Consider the following 16,478-nt stretch of genomic DNA (forward strand, 5'->3'; position numbering starts at 1 on the left):
ACTGCATTAAAAAGTAGACAAAACATTTTGAAGAGACACTCTTTCCTTGACATACTAACCAGGTTGAAAGCTGTGATCCCTTATTGAGGTCACTCGTAAAATCCACTTCAGTGTAGATGAAGGGAAGGAGACAGATTAAAAGGAGGATTTTTAAATTTGAGACATGGACAAGACCAAATATTTTTGCCTTTGAACAGGATATGGTAGGTGCCAGACGCACCGGTTTGTGTCAAGAACTGCAACGCTGCTGGGTTTTCCACTAAAGTTTCCTATGTATCAGTAACGGTCTATCACACAAAGGACATCCAGCCAACATGACAACTGTGGGAACCATTGGAGGCTTTTGAGGGCAAAAGGGGGTGGTGCAACCCAATATTAGGAGGATATTGAACTCAAATTCCATGTTCAGTGAATTGTTTTATTTGGTAGGCTACGCTGTGCAAATATATTTTTTATATTGTGTAATGGGCACAATAAGGTGCCAAATCGATGCAATTTAGTGCATCATTATAGGGCAAGTAATATAATAAGCCACCTCAATTAATTGCAGTCATAAGGTGATCTGTCTAGGAGCTGATCCGTCAGTGTTGTGGAATAATTATGTTAAAAGGTTAAGATTTGAATGTAGAAATCTGATCAGAGCAGCAGCTGTCTTTCGAACCCCGAGTATCGACACATGCGCACTTACGGAACACACTTTTTGCGTTTTGTTTTGGGAAACGCGAGTTACATCTTCGGTGGTTGTAGGAACAATGCATATTTATATATATATATATATATATATTTTTTTTTTTTTGATACAACGTAGGCTTACGAGTATCGCCATCAGGATACCGGGCCCCGGTATCATTAATATCAATATAAAAATGACTATTTTCTAGGTTGACAGAACAAGAAATGGAGAGCCTGAAGAGTCAACGAGACATGTTTATTATTTAAACTATCACTTAAATAAAAAAAGTGCATAGAAAATAAACATGATTAGAAACTTTTCTTTTTACAGTTATGTACAATTGTGTTTCCTAATTATACATTCAACCTTAAGTAGTTTGTGGTTTACTCATGTGGTTCAACTTTCCTTCATTTCTGTGACACATGAGAGAACTGATGTACAACTAACATGGGAAAAAAAACAATTATTCTCACGAGGAAGTGTTAACAAGACAAAAGGTATATTCAAGGCAGAGGAAGAGAGCCGTTTAACCATTTCCAAGTCCTACCGCCAACTCCCCTTGATGCCATTTCTCATCTCAGGCTGATAAGTTCTATACACAAGGAACAATTATAAAATTACAAATACAGTTCAGTATTTTTACCCCCCCCCCCCCAACTTCTTTCAAGCAGGTTCCAGCAACTACCTTGACCTGTAAATAAATTCATGGACGTTCCAATACACAAAATAAATAAATACAACTTATTTTCATCATCACTTTCTATAAAATAGTACATAAGTACAACCAAGGCTTCCGAAGAGGGGTGGTGAGGGAGACATGGAAGAAGGGTAAAATAACATTTGGGTGGGATTTGTTTTTTCCTGGTCTCCACAAACTCAATCATATCACAATCAAGTAGGTAGTCTAAAATCCCTGTAAAAAAAAATGTACAAAGAATAAAAACATTCACTACAACAACCAAAACACAAAATAAAATGGCTGACCTCAAGATGTTCAGAACCACTTTATGCATCATTACATAAATACTGTTTATTTTTGAGAAGAAAAAAGAAAGAAAAGAACTGCAAAGCTCCTGCCAAACGGAACATACACAGGACACCTGGTACTGGATATCAATATACAAAACCTTACATTACTTATTCTAAACTGATACTGTAACACAAAATCATTAGAGTACATTGAACACTGCTATTACCCATTATAAACCTGCTGTTTGCTACTGTAACTAAGTTTGTCCATTCTGTATATTGTATAGATACTGAAGTACGTGTTAATATTTTGATATAGATCTATCATAATTACAAGTGAAGGACAAGGGCCACTGGTGTGGCGCGGTATTATGAAGTCCAAGAAACAACAAGAGTCTTGCCATTTAAAAACACTTGACTAATGGGTTGTTGTAAAAACATCGGACACGTCACTGCTGTGGATCTGTAGGAGTCAGAAGCCTTTGGGATTAAGTAAAAGGATTACCAAAGCCATCTTTGAAGTCTGAGTTTATTCAGTGTGACCTGTCGATGTTAATTTAGAAAACTTTCCCTCAAATCATTTTCCCCTCTGAAATGAAACAAACTCATGCGAGATCATCTTTCAGTCCGGTCTGTGTTTTTTGTTTTTAACTAAAGAAAACAAGTGGTTGATATCAGAAATCACCACAATTCCATTGTTTTGTATATACATTCATTAAAGACACAGCAGCAGAACTCAGAATGACCCTGTGCCTCACCCTAAGGCTAGCCAGGATAGGACAGCGAGAGCTGAACCAAAGCTTTATCCCCGAATTAGCTGGCAAAACCCAGGCTGCAAGGAGGTGGAGGAGAGTGTTGGCCTCCAGAGTGGTCCCTGCACTCTGAACGTCCCTAACACACTTTGGGGGAAGGTCGAGCAGAAGTGCACTTTGCTGGGGGGCCACAATTCCTAAGGGAGCTTAAACAGTATCTGTGCTTGTGGTTTTTACACATAGGAACCCATTGGGTTTACAAGGAGTAGAAAGTTGTTTCCCCATGGCAGGTCAGTGCCTCTGTCACAGTTGAAGTGTTGGCAAAGTTATTGTTTCACTTCACAGCCTGGGCAGGGTAAGGGTTGGCGAGATTCTGCGACGGCCTTACAAGATAAAGTCCGAGTACGAGGAAAAATGGATTACAAACCAAAAACATAACAAATAAAGTTACTGGCCTGAAGTGGCTCACTATAGGACAACTCGAGCCAGAGTTGCACAAAGCAGCAATTTGGTGAGCTTTGTTCGAGGTATGCAAGGAAATACACGCCTGTCAACCTAGCCACTTTTTGTACACAGATGTCCCACCAAAACTGGGACTACTACTGTCAATTTACGAGTCAGAGTTCTCTAAACGAAGCATGCTCAGTTACAACAAAGGCAAAGCGAGAGATCAAGCGAGCAGACAAACTCCTACATAGGTTGCATTGTGGTCAATGGTAAAGCTTAGCCTCTAACCTTTCCTAACTTAATCAGCTTCTACACGGCTTCTAAAAAGCCTTCCATGTGTAGCCGGTCTCATGTAAATGCCATAAAACATTGACAGTATTAATATGAAGGCAACACTGACAGAAAGACAATGGAGGTACAATGTGGCTACAGGCGTTAACTGTAAGGACATAAAACACAGTTAACAGATTTTGGAGCGCGTTTGATCCCGAAAGAGAGACGTTAAAATTTGTAGAGAAATTGATTTATTTTTTAAAAGCTGAAAGTGAACGAATTACACACAGCGAGCAGCCCCAAGTCTGAATGGACTGGCTGGAGCCTCCACGTAGTGTGGAATTAAGGCTGGGAAAAAGAGTTCAGACAGCCATTATAATAAACCAGCACTCAAATGGACTCCCTCAAGTGCATATAATAATGCAATGCTGCTAACAGGCAGTCATTAGAAATATCCTTGATTAACAGATTGGCAAATAGAGCTACTGGTGGACTGGGCTCAGCAGGGAGCGACAGCTTCAGTCTTTGGAATCCAAAAAGAAACATTCAGGCTACAAAATGAAATTAAAACGCCAACGAAAAAAAAAACAGCTTGGAAAAAAGGCAGCTCAACAAAAATTGAGCACAAGCGTTAGTGTTTGAAAAACCTCTATTTCCTACGAAAAAATGGCAATAAAATAAATACGATTTCTTAAAAATATAAATACAATTTCATAACATTAAGTGCTATTCACTATTGAGTGCTTTTTAGTCGTTTGTATAGAAAAATAGACATTATTTACATTCTCAAAGCAAGCGTGATATTTTTCTGGCCATAAAAAAAGGGACAGAGACAAGACTTCAAACAAATTGGTTTGACACAAATAAAAAGACAATTCCTTTGCAAAAGTAATTCATGAAATAAGCCATAATAAGAATAATTTCGATCTTAAAATGGGATTAAAGGGAAATCAGATTTTGGGGGGGGGGTGACATTTGGTTCTCATCGCTGTAACTCCGGACTCTGTCCTAACCTAATTTCAAAAGACAATGTGTGCATACCTGCGATACAAAATCGACGGCTCTGCCTTTATCACTTTCCTATACTAAACCAACAATAACATACTAAAGCAAAAAAAACAACTAAATATAAGTTCACACCTCAGCTGTCAGTCCACCAGAATCTCAGCGTAGCTTGCTAGTCACGGTCACGACTTTATCCAATTACCACCGACCGACTTCCACAACGTCTCTACAAGTACACTCTCGGTTATCATTAATTAAACAACATAACACTTGAAAATAACCTACAGGCTTCTTTCTATCGCTTTGACTACAGCTCCCTCTAGTGTTTCTCTTCCTAACACATCTTGCGACTTGTTGCTCTGGACGGGCATAGGAACTATTTACAGTGGCTGAACACACAGTGAAGCAGCCCCAAGCAATTCTTTATGATACTCACGAGATACTCAGAAGGCTGCACAGGACGCACATTCCGACAGGCAGATGTGTACAAACAGATGAGGCCAAGAGAAAAGCGTTGTCTGATCAGTTATACGTCCTGGTTCTTTTTCTAAAATGCAGAGAAAATTCCCTTCCACAAATTGCACTTTGGTGTTTAAAATGGAACGACAAGGTGGCAATTATTGTCGTGTGAAACATAAATCAATGGATTCTATGCTCACACAGAATTGAGATATAATCTAGAAAATAATGTGAGGTCATGTTAAAATTCAGAATGAAAGGGCAATTTGTGTATCATTCAGAGACAGAAAACATCACTAACATCAGTTACCATTTCCTTGGACTTCCCAGAGTCTGAAACAATCCGATCCAAAAGTAAAACCAAAGGAGGCACAACAATAAAGTTGTTCTCCTTCAAAAATGTCCCATCCCGAAACAGAGACCTGCTCGTATAAAACTTAACAGGGTCCTTCGCACATCTTTCTTCCCAAGCCTTACAGCAACAAGGGAGCATCATTCTGCACTAAGACCTGGCAGAGCATGGATGGCTTCGTGCTCGTCGAGGGGACCGCTATGGCAGAGTGGGAGAAAGACCGCTAAACACCACTCCCATCACACATCAGAGTGGGGGGCTAGTTGAGGAACTTCCGGCACTTCTTGGTTCCGCAGTTGCATGGAAGCTTATTGCCCGGCTCCTCGATGGGAAACTTGTAGTCGTAGGTGAGCTCCTCGCCGCGGTAGATTTTGCGTGTTGCGAAGATTACGATGTGCTTCTGCCCGTCCACGTTGATGACACGCGAGTAGCAATTGGGCTCGCACGAGTGGTTGATGAAGCGTGCAGCGTTGCCGTGCACGGTGGCGTCCACCACTTCATAGTCGTCGATGCGGAACATGTAACAGCCAACACCCTGTAGAGGAAGGGACAGGAAGAGAAAAGGGTGAGACGCTATTGGCCGAGGATTGCAGTCAACAAAACCCATTATAAAATGACTGAAGATCCTGACAGGTTAATAGGGTGGTGTTGACACCTTACGTAGAACAAACATGCCTCTGACAAGTAGAATAAGGACCCACGCAAGATCTAGTCATGACATTTCTATGTGCAACATTTGCCTATTGACCGTGGCCCTGTAAAGACTCAAAGCGTATGAGCAGAGGACTGTGTTCCATTGAGACCTCTTCTCACCTTGCCGTCGTAGTACTTCTCCCGTTTGTCGGTGAGGACAGAGCGGATGACGTTGCCAGAGTACTCGATCACCATCTCCCCCACGTCGATGCTCCTCTTGCAGAACAGACCTCGGCCGTGTATGGCTGACCTGTGAGGGGAGGACACAGGGGTTCACCAAAGGGTTTCACCTTCTAACCCCACTCTCTGGAACAAGCTATAGCAAAGCTACAGTAGTAGTTCATTTTCTTGTTAAAACCATTCCACTGAATTTGGGATTCGTGCTCCTGAGTGGTGCAGCGGTCTGTGGCACTACATCTCAATGCAAGAGGCGTCACCACAGTCCCTGGTTCGATTTCAGGCTGCATCACATTCGGCCGTGATTGGGAGTACCATAGAGCGGCGCATAATTGACCCAGCGTCATCCGGGTTTGTCCATCATTGTAAATAAGAATTTGTTCTTTACAGACTTGCCTAGTTAAAAATGTAACCCCCCCTTAAACGTTACGTAGCCAGCGTTTTCCTAACCTGTAGACCCCCACCGCCTCCTTGGAAGTTCTCTTCAGGTGTCGGAACCTCATGGGCATTGGGAGGTCCATGCTGGTGGCCCGGCTGAAAAACAACAGTAGCACAGTGTGTTAAGAGTTCCAATGAAGGAAGGATGGTCTACTAACAGCGTGAAGCTCCGACCGGTGGATACAGGGATGTTGATCAGAAAACCCAGAGGAAAGACTACAAGTCCACTGTAATGAGGAGATGGAGGATAGAGATAGTCCTCCTGATTTACAGAAGTTAAAAATAAACAGGAATTGTGTAGCAGGGCGGAGTGACTCACCGAGCAGACTTGAGCTGCACCTCCTCGTCCTCCTCGTGGGGGTTGTACTCGGGAGGCTGGCGGTGCTTGGAGGCCAGGAAGTTGAACATGTCAAACACAGACCTCCTGTGGCGAGGAACAGACGGAGCAGACAGGTCAGAGGACGCAGGCAAATACAACTCAATGATGCAGACTCTAAACCCTAGGAAGGACCTCTCCCAAATAGTGAGTTGAGATTTGGTAACGGGTATACACAGTTACCAGCTCCAAAACATCAGTTAACCTCTTCAGTCGACCCTCTACCTTTTCGAACATTCTGTTAAAAATCGCGCAACATTTCAGCGCCCTGCTACTCATGCCAGGAATATAGTATATGCATATGATTAGTATGTGTGGATAGAAAACTCAGACGTTTATAAAACTGGTTAAATCACGGCTGAGACTTTAACAGAACGTGCGTTTCATTGAAAAGTGCAGGAAAATCTGATCACTGAAAGTGGAAAAATATATCCATCCGCCGCTTCAACCCATTGTTATGGGCGAAAGACATTAAATATGGCTGAGGTTGCAGTACCTACAGCTTCCACACGATGTCAACAGTCTTGTCATTTGCCAATTGTTTCTTGGTCAAACGAACAAGAGACAGACTTTTTCTTCAGGTCTCCGACCGGATATTTTGGTTGATAAATACACGGACAGTATTTCAAGACGGACCCCTATAGAAAACACTTCGTCTCGGGATTAATTTGATCGCTTATTAACGTTTACTAATACCTAAAGTTGCATTTCAAAAGTATTTCGAAGTGTTTTGTGAAAGTTTGTCGACTTTTTGAATTTAAAAAAATGACGTTACGTTATGAAACGCTATTCTTTTCCGTTTATCACACAGTCTTCATAGATCGATATCTAGGCTATATATGGACCGATTTAAATCGGAAAAAAAGACCCAATAGTGATTATGGGACATCTAGGAGTGCCAACAAAGAAGATGGTCAAAGGTAATGAATGTTTTAGATTTTATTTGTGCGGTTTGTGTAGCGCCGACTATGCTAATTATTTTGTTTACGTCCCCTGCGGGTCTTTTGGGGTGTTACATGCTATCAGATAATAGCTTCTCATGCTTTCGCCGAAAAGCATTTTAAAAATCTGACTTGTTGCCTGGATTCACAACGAGTGTAGCTTTAATTCAATACCCTGCATGTGTATTTTAATGAACGTTTGAGTTTTAACTAATACTATTAGCATTTAGCGTAGCGCATTTGCATTTCCAGAGCTCTAGATGGGACGCCTGCGTGCCAGGTAGGAGCAAGTGGTTAAGAGCCAGTGTACAAACGGCTCACAAGATTTGCGTTGCTGAAGTCGAATGCATAGATCACGTATAGACCTGAATTTCTTCAACAATCAAAGGAAAGCTAAGAGGCAGGGGCCCAGTTCAAAAACTGTAGAAATGCATCCTTCCTGAAGTAATCATTAGACATGATTCATCAGGTGAACGTAAGGTCTCTGCCACATGATATTCACCTGTTCAGTTATGACTCAGTGATTACTTTAAGGACGGGATGAAGGAAGGATGCACATGGAGGCTGGCCTGTTATAATGAAGAGTAACTGTACATTTGTCTGGATACCAATCCAACACCTTGCACTTTTTAAGCATTGGAAGAGGGCTGTGTGTGACTTAGCCATCCATATTCTGGGAGTGTCCGTACCGGTGGTTGAGCTCGGCGCGGGCTGAGCCATGGGGGTTGATCGGGGGGCTCGTCGGCCTCCTCGGGCTTGTGGAAGCGAAAGTGGTAGTTGCGACAGTGCCTGGAACCATACAGCTGCTCCAGCAGGAACATCACAGCGTCGTGGAGGACCCCCAGCATCCGCAGACCGTTCACTCCTGAGAGAGAACAAACAAAAAGAAAAGAGATAAGATTGAGAGAAAGATAACAAAAAAAAGGAAGGAGTGGAGGAATAAAGGGAAAAAAAAGTTAATTCCTCAAGTTGTTGAACCTGCATAAACAAAATACAATCTGATAAAAAAGGCACTTTTACCTTCAAAGGAGAGCTCTTTGAGTCTGGCGTTGGAGCGGGCCTCCTGGACTTTATCTGTCAGGGACTTCCAGGCCTCTGTGGGACGGAAGGAGAAGACACATGTCAGCTTAGTGTCTCATCTCGGTGTAAGTATTAAAAATACAGTTTAGTTCAGCTGTATGAGGATTTTGAAATAAGAGATCTTTCCTGTTACACATTCACTTCAATAACTTTAGCGACATTTTCTGCCATCGAGTGTCATAACTACACTACATGGAAACAGAACAAGAAGATTAGAACTGCGTGGACCTTCGATACTCTCGCAGCGGATCTGGAAGCCATCGTCGCTGCAGATCTCAAAGATGAGTCCCTTCTTGGGCTTGCTGTCCATAGAAGAGTCCCTGCGGCTACCCTCCTGGTCAGGGCTGGCCACCAGTAGAGAACCAGCAGTGGTCTCGCTTTTCTCCTCAGGGAACTCACTGGTTTTACTGGTTAAAGCAGGAGGTTCAGCAGACTTGGCAGAATAAACACTGCAAATAAAATAGATTTTGAAATTAATCTCATTATCCATTGACATTAATAGTATGGAATGGAAGGGGTGACAAGCTTGCGTTACTCACTTTTTGCTGGTGCCCCTCTCTCTGGGCTTGCCTGTGTCCATGGGCTCGGGAGAGACTGTCTCTCTAGACCTGCAGTGGTAGAGGGAATTCAAATATGGATAAGCAGCAGGTGGCAACTGTAGTGTGTTAAAGTATAGTCCTAGTTAATTATTATCGGTTATGTGAGAATATTACCCAGGAACGGAGGTGGGCCGGTCTCCCTGCATCTCCCGAGGAGGCTCTGCCAGCCAGCCCTTGTGTTTCTTCCCGCTGGCCTTGTCTGGACTCTGCCTCGTCCGCTTGGCTTTCTGCTTGCCTTTCCCCGAGCATGTGGATGCCGTTACGGCAGCGCTACACTTCAGCTCTTGTTTCTGCTCTGAGGAGGACCTGGATTTAGACATGGTGTGTGAGCTTTGAGAGCTGGAACTCTGGGAGAGCACGCCGGCCAGGTGTCCCTTGTCGGAATCCTGTTGGACCGGGCTGGGGGCCGGAGCCACAGGTTGTCCACTGGCATTTGGTGGGTGCTGCTGCCGCTGGAAGGCGCCGCTCTCCGGGTCCATCTGCTGTCTGACAGACATGCTGATGGTCTGATGAGAGGGAAGCACGCAGATGCTGCTGGCAATGGAGGTCTGGGCGGGGCTGCACAGCTGGGACAGGGGAGCTCCAGACTGGAGCAGGTTGTGTGGTCTGGCTTTGAAGAGGAGGCTGCTGATGGGTCCTGTGATTTCGGTGGAGCTGAGCACCGGGGTGCTGAGAGAGACCGAGCCTGGCGTGATGAGGCCTCCGGGCCCGCTGGGCTGAGCCATGGACACCATGTTCAGCACTGCTGACTGGTTGGGGTTGAGCTCTGAGATGGTGCAGGGAAGCAGGTGGGTGGAGGCGGCGTGGCCCAGGATGCCAGGCTGCCCACTGGGAAGAGGCATCCTCTGCTGGATGGGCTCAAAGTACATGACTCCTGATTTGGGTCTCTTGATAATGTTGGGGACTTTGCGGTGAGAAGTGGTGACGGCCGTGGTCAGGGTGCCCAGCTCAGACTGGGCCATCTGTGGCGAGGACAGGTTGATCAGAGTCATGTTGGGTCTCACTTCAGACGGGCCCAGGGTGGGCTGGCTCCTAGAGCGGGCCAGTTTTTTAGTCTTCCGTGGCTGGAGACGGGAGATGGGTCGCTTCTTGCCGTGTCCAGATGCGGGCACAGTCGAGGACGTGGAGATTGAGGCACTGGACACAATGGTGACGTTGGGGGCCAGGTCATGCCTCCGTCCGGCCTCGGTCACCAGAATCTGGGGCTCGTGGGAAGGCAACCCAATCAGGAGGCCAGAGGTGGTGCTGGGAATGCCAGACTGGAAGCCCGTCTGGGTGGTGCTGGTGAAAGTATGGATCTGAGGGTGATGGGGCATGGTGCCCAACACTTTACCCCCAGCAGGAAAGATCGGCTGGGAGGTGGTTATCCCGGTGGTGAGCCCTGTGGTTAGAGTCATGGTATCCATCACTCCTGTTGCGCTGGACGATGGGGTGATCTGGATCTTCTGAGTGACACCATTGGGGAGCGTCTGTAGGACGTAGAGGGGCTGCAGATGCTGGTTGACCACAATGAGTTTTTCCGGGCCTGGTTTTAAATGGGAGGTGGTCTGGACGGCCGTGCTGGCCACATGGGAAGGTCCGGGGCTGACTGAAGATGGAGGAGGGATGTACTTCTGTCCCTGGAGAGGCAAGGTGGGTGAGCTGGGTAGGACTGGGGTCCCAGAACTCCTGGTCAGATCCTGGTTACCTGCTTCTACAACTTCTCCCAGGGAGGCACTGGAGATGTGCTCAAACTGCACCGGGGTCATGTGACCTTCTCTTACCTGAGATTCTCGGCTACCTCCACTTCCTTCCTGCTGGCTCTCAGGGGACACGCCGGCCCCTCCTTTCTGCTGCTTGTCCTCGCCTCCTTTTTCAGTGATAGTCTCGTCCGAGGGTGTCAGGGACAGCATGGTGCACTCTGAGCCTTCTGAGATGAGGCCACCGTGGTTCAGGTTGTTGACCGTGGGGCTGCGAGTGGTCAGGACAGAGAGGTCAGAAGGCAGCTCCAGAGGTAGACCATACGGCTCTTCCACCGAGATGGATGTGTTCACCCTGCTCTCCACGGGCTCCGTGCTGGCCAGCGGCTGGGGGAAGTCCTCAAAGAGGATGTCTTTGCGGCGGTTGACGCCCACCCCGTAGCCCCCGTCCAGTGAAAGGAGCTCAGAGGAGGCGGCCTCAGGCTGCTGCCCCAGGGCCTGCATGGAGGGCGTGTTGAGGACAAACTCCATGATGTCCGAGGGCAGGATGTTGCCGCAGTCGTCGCTGTTGTTGTTGTCCGAGTCCGACTTAAGGTCAGTGTTAAGTGAGAGCTGGGCTTCCAGGGGGTCCTGTCCCTGTGACGACTTCACCCCGCCCAGAGGGAGGGAGTTGTCCTTCTGGCTCTTCCTCCCTTCTCGGATGTTGTTGCTGCTGCTACCGCTGCTCCCACCCCCCCCACTGCCATTGTCTGCCTCCTTCCCGGAGTCATGCTCCAGCTTCTCCGTGTGCCTCTCTCTGCCCTTCCTCTTACCCGTGCTCTTGTGGGAAGAAGTCGCCGCTGTGGCGGTGGTGTTGTTTGCGTTGGCGTCGCTCTCTGAGCTGTCGTCAACGCCGTCCAGCTGGCCGATCTGCTGGTGGCCCAGGAGGCTCTGGGTGGGAACACCCTCATCCACAGCGGCAACAACCCTCTCCTCCTCCTTCAGGAAGCTCTGCAACCGAGAGCCCCTCCCCAGGCACTGGCCCATACCCTCGATTGAGGGCATCACGGGGCCGGGGTTGATGATGGTGCGGGTGAAGTTGTAATAGTACGGATCCTTGTTGGAACACTGGTTGAATCTCCCTTCCTCTTCTCCGCTGTCCCCCGAAGAAGAGGTACTCCTATCGTCCGCACCGTCCACCTGGCCTTCGGCCGAGCGCCTGCTGCCTCCGGCCTTCCTCTTCCCGGGCCCATCCCCACGGCTGCTGTAGAAGGGGATATCCTGCTCTCCATAGGAGCGCACTCCGTAGAAAGGAGTCAGGCCGAAGAACATGTTGGAGCGGGCTCTGGCGCTGCGCCTCGGGTAACGCCGCTTGGTCGAACCCGAGCAGTCGCTGTCATCTTCGTGATGTTTATCCCTGTCGCCACCTTCCTCCTCCAGCAGGGCATGGTCGTCCCGGTCGCTGGTCCCCTCGTCCTCGGTGCAGTGAGCTAGGAGGCGCTTCTCCACGCAATCCTCAGGGTGCAGTGGTGGGCTGTTCGACTCTGAGCGTGTCGGCGGTGAGAAGAGCATGGAGCAGGAAGACTTACGGTGGGGGGGTCCCTCCTGGCCCGTGGGACAGATGGAAGCGGTGATGCAGGAGTCAGAGGAAGAACTCACGGTGTTGGTCCCGTTAGGGTCGGTCTTCAGCGGCGTCAGGGACGCCTTGACTATAGCACGCTTCTTGTCTCTAGCAGCGGCGATGACGTTGGCTGTTAGTCTTGCTTGAACCTGCGAAGCCCTCATGCTTCTCTCTGAGGCTAACCTGGGCTGCTTTATGGCCTCTAGGCTGGCACGGTTCTTCTCAGGGCTCGAAAACCTCTCCCTGCTCTTTGCAGATCGCCCTCTTCCTTGATTCTCCAGCTTTTCCACCTCCTGCTTGCCAGTGGCTCTGGTGTTGTTGCTGAGGGTCACAGCCTTGCTGTTGCTGTTCTGAGAAGTTGGGGTTGGAGCGTTAGTGGTTCCACCAGTCTCTTTAGCATTGTTGAGGTTCTTGTTGCTGTTCTGAGGAGTCTTCTCCCGCTCTTTAGATGTCTCGCTGCTGTCAATGTTTTGGACTTTGGAGTGCTTGTCTTTGGTAGTGGGGGCCGCATGGCTGGAGGGGACAGCCGGGGTGGCTTGGGAGCTCCGTTTGACGGCGTCCTCCTCGGCCATAGCCTCTGAAGACCACAGGGGTTTCATGGCAGCGGCTTTTCCCGAAAGATAATCCTGGGACTTCTTCCCGACGCTTTTGTGGAACGGAGGCTGGGGAGACTCCAATTCTCCAGCATCCTTACAAGCTGGAGCCAAGGTAACCCCTCCCTCCTTGGTCAGGTTACTACTTCCACCACCTTTGTCCTTGGACAGGGTTGTGGTGGCGCGGTGGCGGGAGAGGAGCGTGACGCCAGCCGACAGGTCTGGGTCCTTCCCGTCCTGCTTCCCCTTCTCTGCTTGGGAGTTGCTGCTGCTCGCCCTTTGGTGCCCTGTCAGGACACCTGTACCTGGTGATGGAGAGGCCTGGCTCGCTCCTGTCATCTCTGGGGCCATTGGGGAAAGTTTAGGATTCTCACACAGAGCCTGCTTGCCAGGCACGCTTTCTTTCCCACCGTCTGTCTTCATCTCAGAGATGCTGTGGCGGCGTCTGCTGTGTTGACCTCCAGGGCTGAGTGAACTAGTGTCGCGGCCCTGCGTTCGGACGCCACTGGCAGGTGGCTTCCCCTTCTCCCTCAGACCCAGGTCTCTGGAGGAGGAGAGGGGAATGGGTGGGGCGGAAGAGAAGAGCCGGGCCAATTGGTTCATAGCGGCCTGTGAAGAGGAGACTACCTTCTGTCTGGGCTGGGGGGAGAGGGAGGAGGTGCTGTGGCGACGGGAGCCGATGCTCCTCAGGCTGGAACTCAGAAGGGGGTCCCCCACCGTCACAATCTCATGGGCAGACTGGGAGATACCATCTGCAAAACAACATGGACACAAACATTTGACCATACTGCATGTCTCCACGTGTGAATGGTAGTTTACAATGACAGTTTGAGGCAAATTGGGGTAAAGAGTTTCAAGATACCTGGGGATGGAAGTGGTCTGGAGCCAGGGGATCGCTGGCACGGGGGGTAGCTGGGGTGTCTGTTCCGTTTGTAAACTTTAGGAGGATTTGGGCTGGAGGGCAGCAGGGACAGGCGGTCGGAGGGCTTCAAGGAGTCAAACGGCTCAGGCACTGGAGAGGGCACTTTCTCTGTCAATGAAAAGTTGAATGCAACAAATTCTTCAGAATACTGCATTGTTGAGGAAGAGCTTCCAAGTAAGCATTTACCATTTATACCTGCTGTACCCGTAACAAATTAAATGTAATCAATGCGTTTACATGCTAGACCAAATGTAGTGCAGTTTAAATAATTAATAATTCAGTGATTCTACATTCTGGCTCACACCTGAGATGGGAGTTAAAGGGCTGTGGGAGATGGTGCGGTTCTCCTCTGGAAGAGCACTCTTCAGGTCAGGCTCCACCACAGTGGGACGACACACCAGGATCCTGCAAGTGTAGACACAGCGCTTCCGGGCATCTAGAGTGCTCCAGTACACCCTGGAACACCTGCGGTAACAGAAACAAACCAATGAAAATCAGTCATGTTGCATTGACTCCTTCACATAAGCCGTGCGCACTGTGTGGTACTTACTGGTAGCCGACGGGGAAGAGTTTGCGCTCGCAATCCGAGAGCTCAGTCAGCATTCCAAGGCAATCGATTGTCATGGAGCCTGCAATGGAAGAAAGGAAGAGTTAAAAATAGATCAGATAACGGTGGGGGGCGTTTGTGACTCGACCATAGAGTTCTCTATACATGGCTGTGAGGGGTTTATATGAACATACACACACCTATCATCATGTGGATGTTCTCCGGCTGAATGCCGGTCAGGAACTTCCTCCGCAAGCTGATCCCCTCCAGGTCTACCAGGATCCTCCGCGTGACCTCGAAGCCAGACTCTGACACCACCTGGGCAAGAAAGTCATGCATTTCAAACAAAGTGCCCACAAGAAGACCCTTCTCCTCACTGTGACCTCATTTTGACCCAAGCAGGAATATGGTTTCTATAGATAATGGTTGGGCTAAATGCATGCATGTTGTTTTTACCTTTTACGAGTAAGCCAGAGCATAAAATAAAACTGACATAAAAATGGGTAGTTTATCTGTAAAGTTTTCGTATCTTATGTTCTAGATGTTTGTGTGTGATTCTGCAGGTGGGTAAGGGAGGTGGGCTGGAGAAGATAAGGGAGGAGTTCAGCTTTGCATCTCACCTCTCCTTTGATGAGGTCCCGGTGGCGCTGGCAGTAGACTTTCTTGTCCTCCAGGAAGACACAGTGGCGCTGCCGGGCACACATGAAGTGGTAGTTTCTAGTGCAGGAGGTCAGGCAGCAGCCCACTGTTGCGCCGGGACGCTGGCAGTTCTCGCAGCGCTGCAGAGGGGAAAACAAACATCACAAGATAGATAAACAACAGCAACAAGGTCATTTTAGTAATAATAAATATACCATCAGTCTATTTTTTTTAGCAAGAGGGCATGCATAATAGAATGTGATGCATTAGGATCCCCATTAGTGACAGCTAATCTTACTGGGGTCCGACATAACGAAGACAGAGACAAACTACTTCACAACTTACATACATTTAAAAACATTTAAAATTATTAACATGTAGTGTGTGCGCGCATCTATCAGTTCCACATAAGTCAGAACATACAGATAACAAGTAGGCCACATGGGGGAGAGGCGTTGTGCCGGGAGGTGTTGCTTTATTTGTTTTTTTGAAACCAGGTTTGCTGTTCACTTGCACTATATAAGATGGTATGTTTCCTTGAATTTGTTCTGGACCTGGGGACTGTCTAGTGGGGTAAGTGTGTGTCAGCGCTGTGAGTAAGTGGACTACGTGATTTCAAACAATGTTTCTTATATTTAAAAAAAAACAAGTAAAGCAGTCAGTCTTTCCACAACTCTTAGCCAAGAAACTGGCTTGCATAGAAGACACATGTGTGAGTGCAAATGTACAAGTACAATAGCAACATATTTTCAAGGGAAACATACACTACATGACCAAAAGTATGTAGATACCCATTTGTCGAACATCTCACTTTAAAATCATGGGCATTAATATAGAGTTGGTCCCCTCTTTGCGGCTTTAACAGCCCACACTCTTCTGAGAAGGCTTTCCAATAGATGTTGGAACGCTGCTGAGGGCACTTGCTTCCATTCAGCCACAAGAGCATTAGTGATGTCGGGTGATTAGACCTGGCTCGCAGTCAGCGTTCCAATTCATCCCAAAGGTGTTTGATGAGGTTCAGGTCAGGGCTTTGTGCAGGCCAGTCAAGTTCTTCCACAACCATATCTGTATAGACCTTGTTTTGTGCACAGGGGCATTGTCATGCTTTAACAGTAAAGGGCTTTCCCCAAACTGTTGCCACAAAGTTGGTAGCACAGAATATTCTACAATGTCATTGTATGCTGTAGCATTAAGATTTCCCTTCACCGGAACTAAAGGGCCTGGCCCAAACCATGAAAAACAGGCCCAGACCCTTAATCCTCCT

The 16,478-nt window shown here is 47.7% G+C and overlaps 1 protein-coding gene across 1 annotated transcript in view; it reads right to left on the bottom strand.

The window, feature by feature from the left end:
* Positions 1-909: 909 nt before the first annotated feature.
* Positions 910-16,478, bottom strand: part of LOC124006249 (histone-lysine N-methyltransferase 2A-like) — a 45,794-nt gene continuing 30,225 nt past the window's right edge. The window contains 15 exon segments of the mRNA XM_046316138.1: positions 910-5,465; positions 5,744-5,873; positions 6,251-6,334; positions 6,558-6,662; positions 8,245-8,292; positions 8,294-8,420; positions 8,576-8,650; positions 8,864-9,084; positions 9,175-9,243; positions 9,349-13,858; positions 13,969-14,136; positions 14,333-14,493; positions 14,579-14,657; positions 14,776-14,893; positions 15,196-15,354. Coding sequence (XP_046172094.1) covers positions 5,190-5,465; positions 5,744-5,873; positions 6,251-6,334; positions 6,558-6,662; positions 8,245-8,292; positions 8,294-8,420; positions 8,576-8,650; positions 8,864-9,084; positions 9,175-9,243; positions 9,349-13,858; positions 13,969-14,136; positions 14,333-14,493; positions 14,579-14,657; positions 14,776-14,893; positions 15,196-15,354 — 6,330 coding nt within the window. The 3' untranslated portion in view covers positions 910-5,189.

The sequence above is a fragment of the Oncorhynchus gorbuscha genome, linkage group LG19 (genome assembly GCF_021184085.1).
Source record: "Oncorhynchus gorbuscha isolate QuinsamMale2020 ecotype Even-year linkage group LG19, OgorEven_v1.0, whole genome shotgun sequence".
In the NCBI taxonomy this organism is placed as follows: domain Eukaryota; kingdom Metazoa; phylum Chordata; class Actinopteri; order Salmoniformes; family Salmonidae; genus Oncorhynchus; species Oncorhynchus gorbuscha.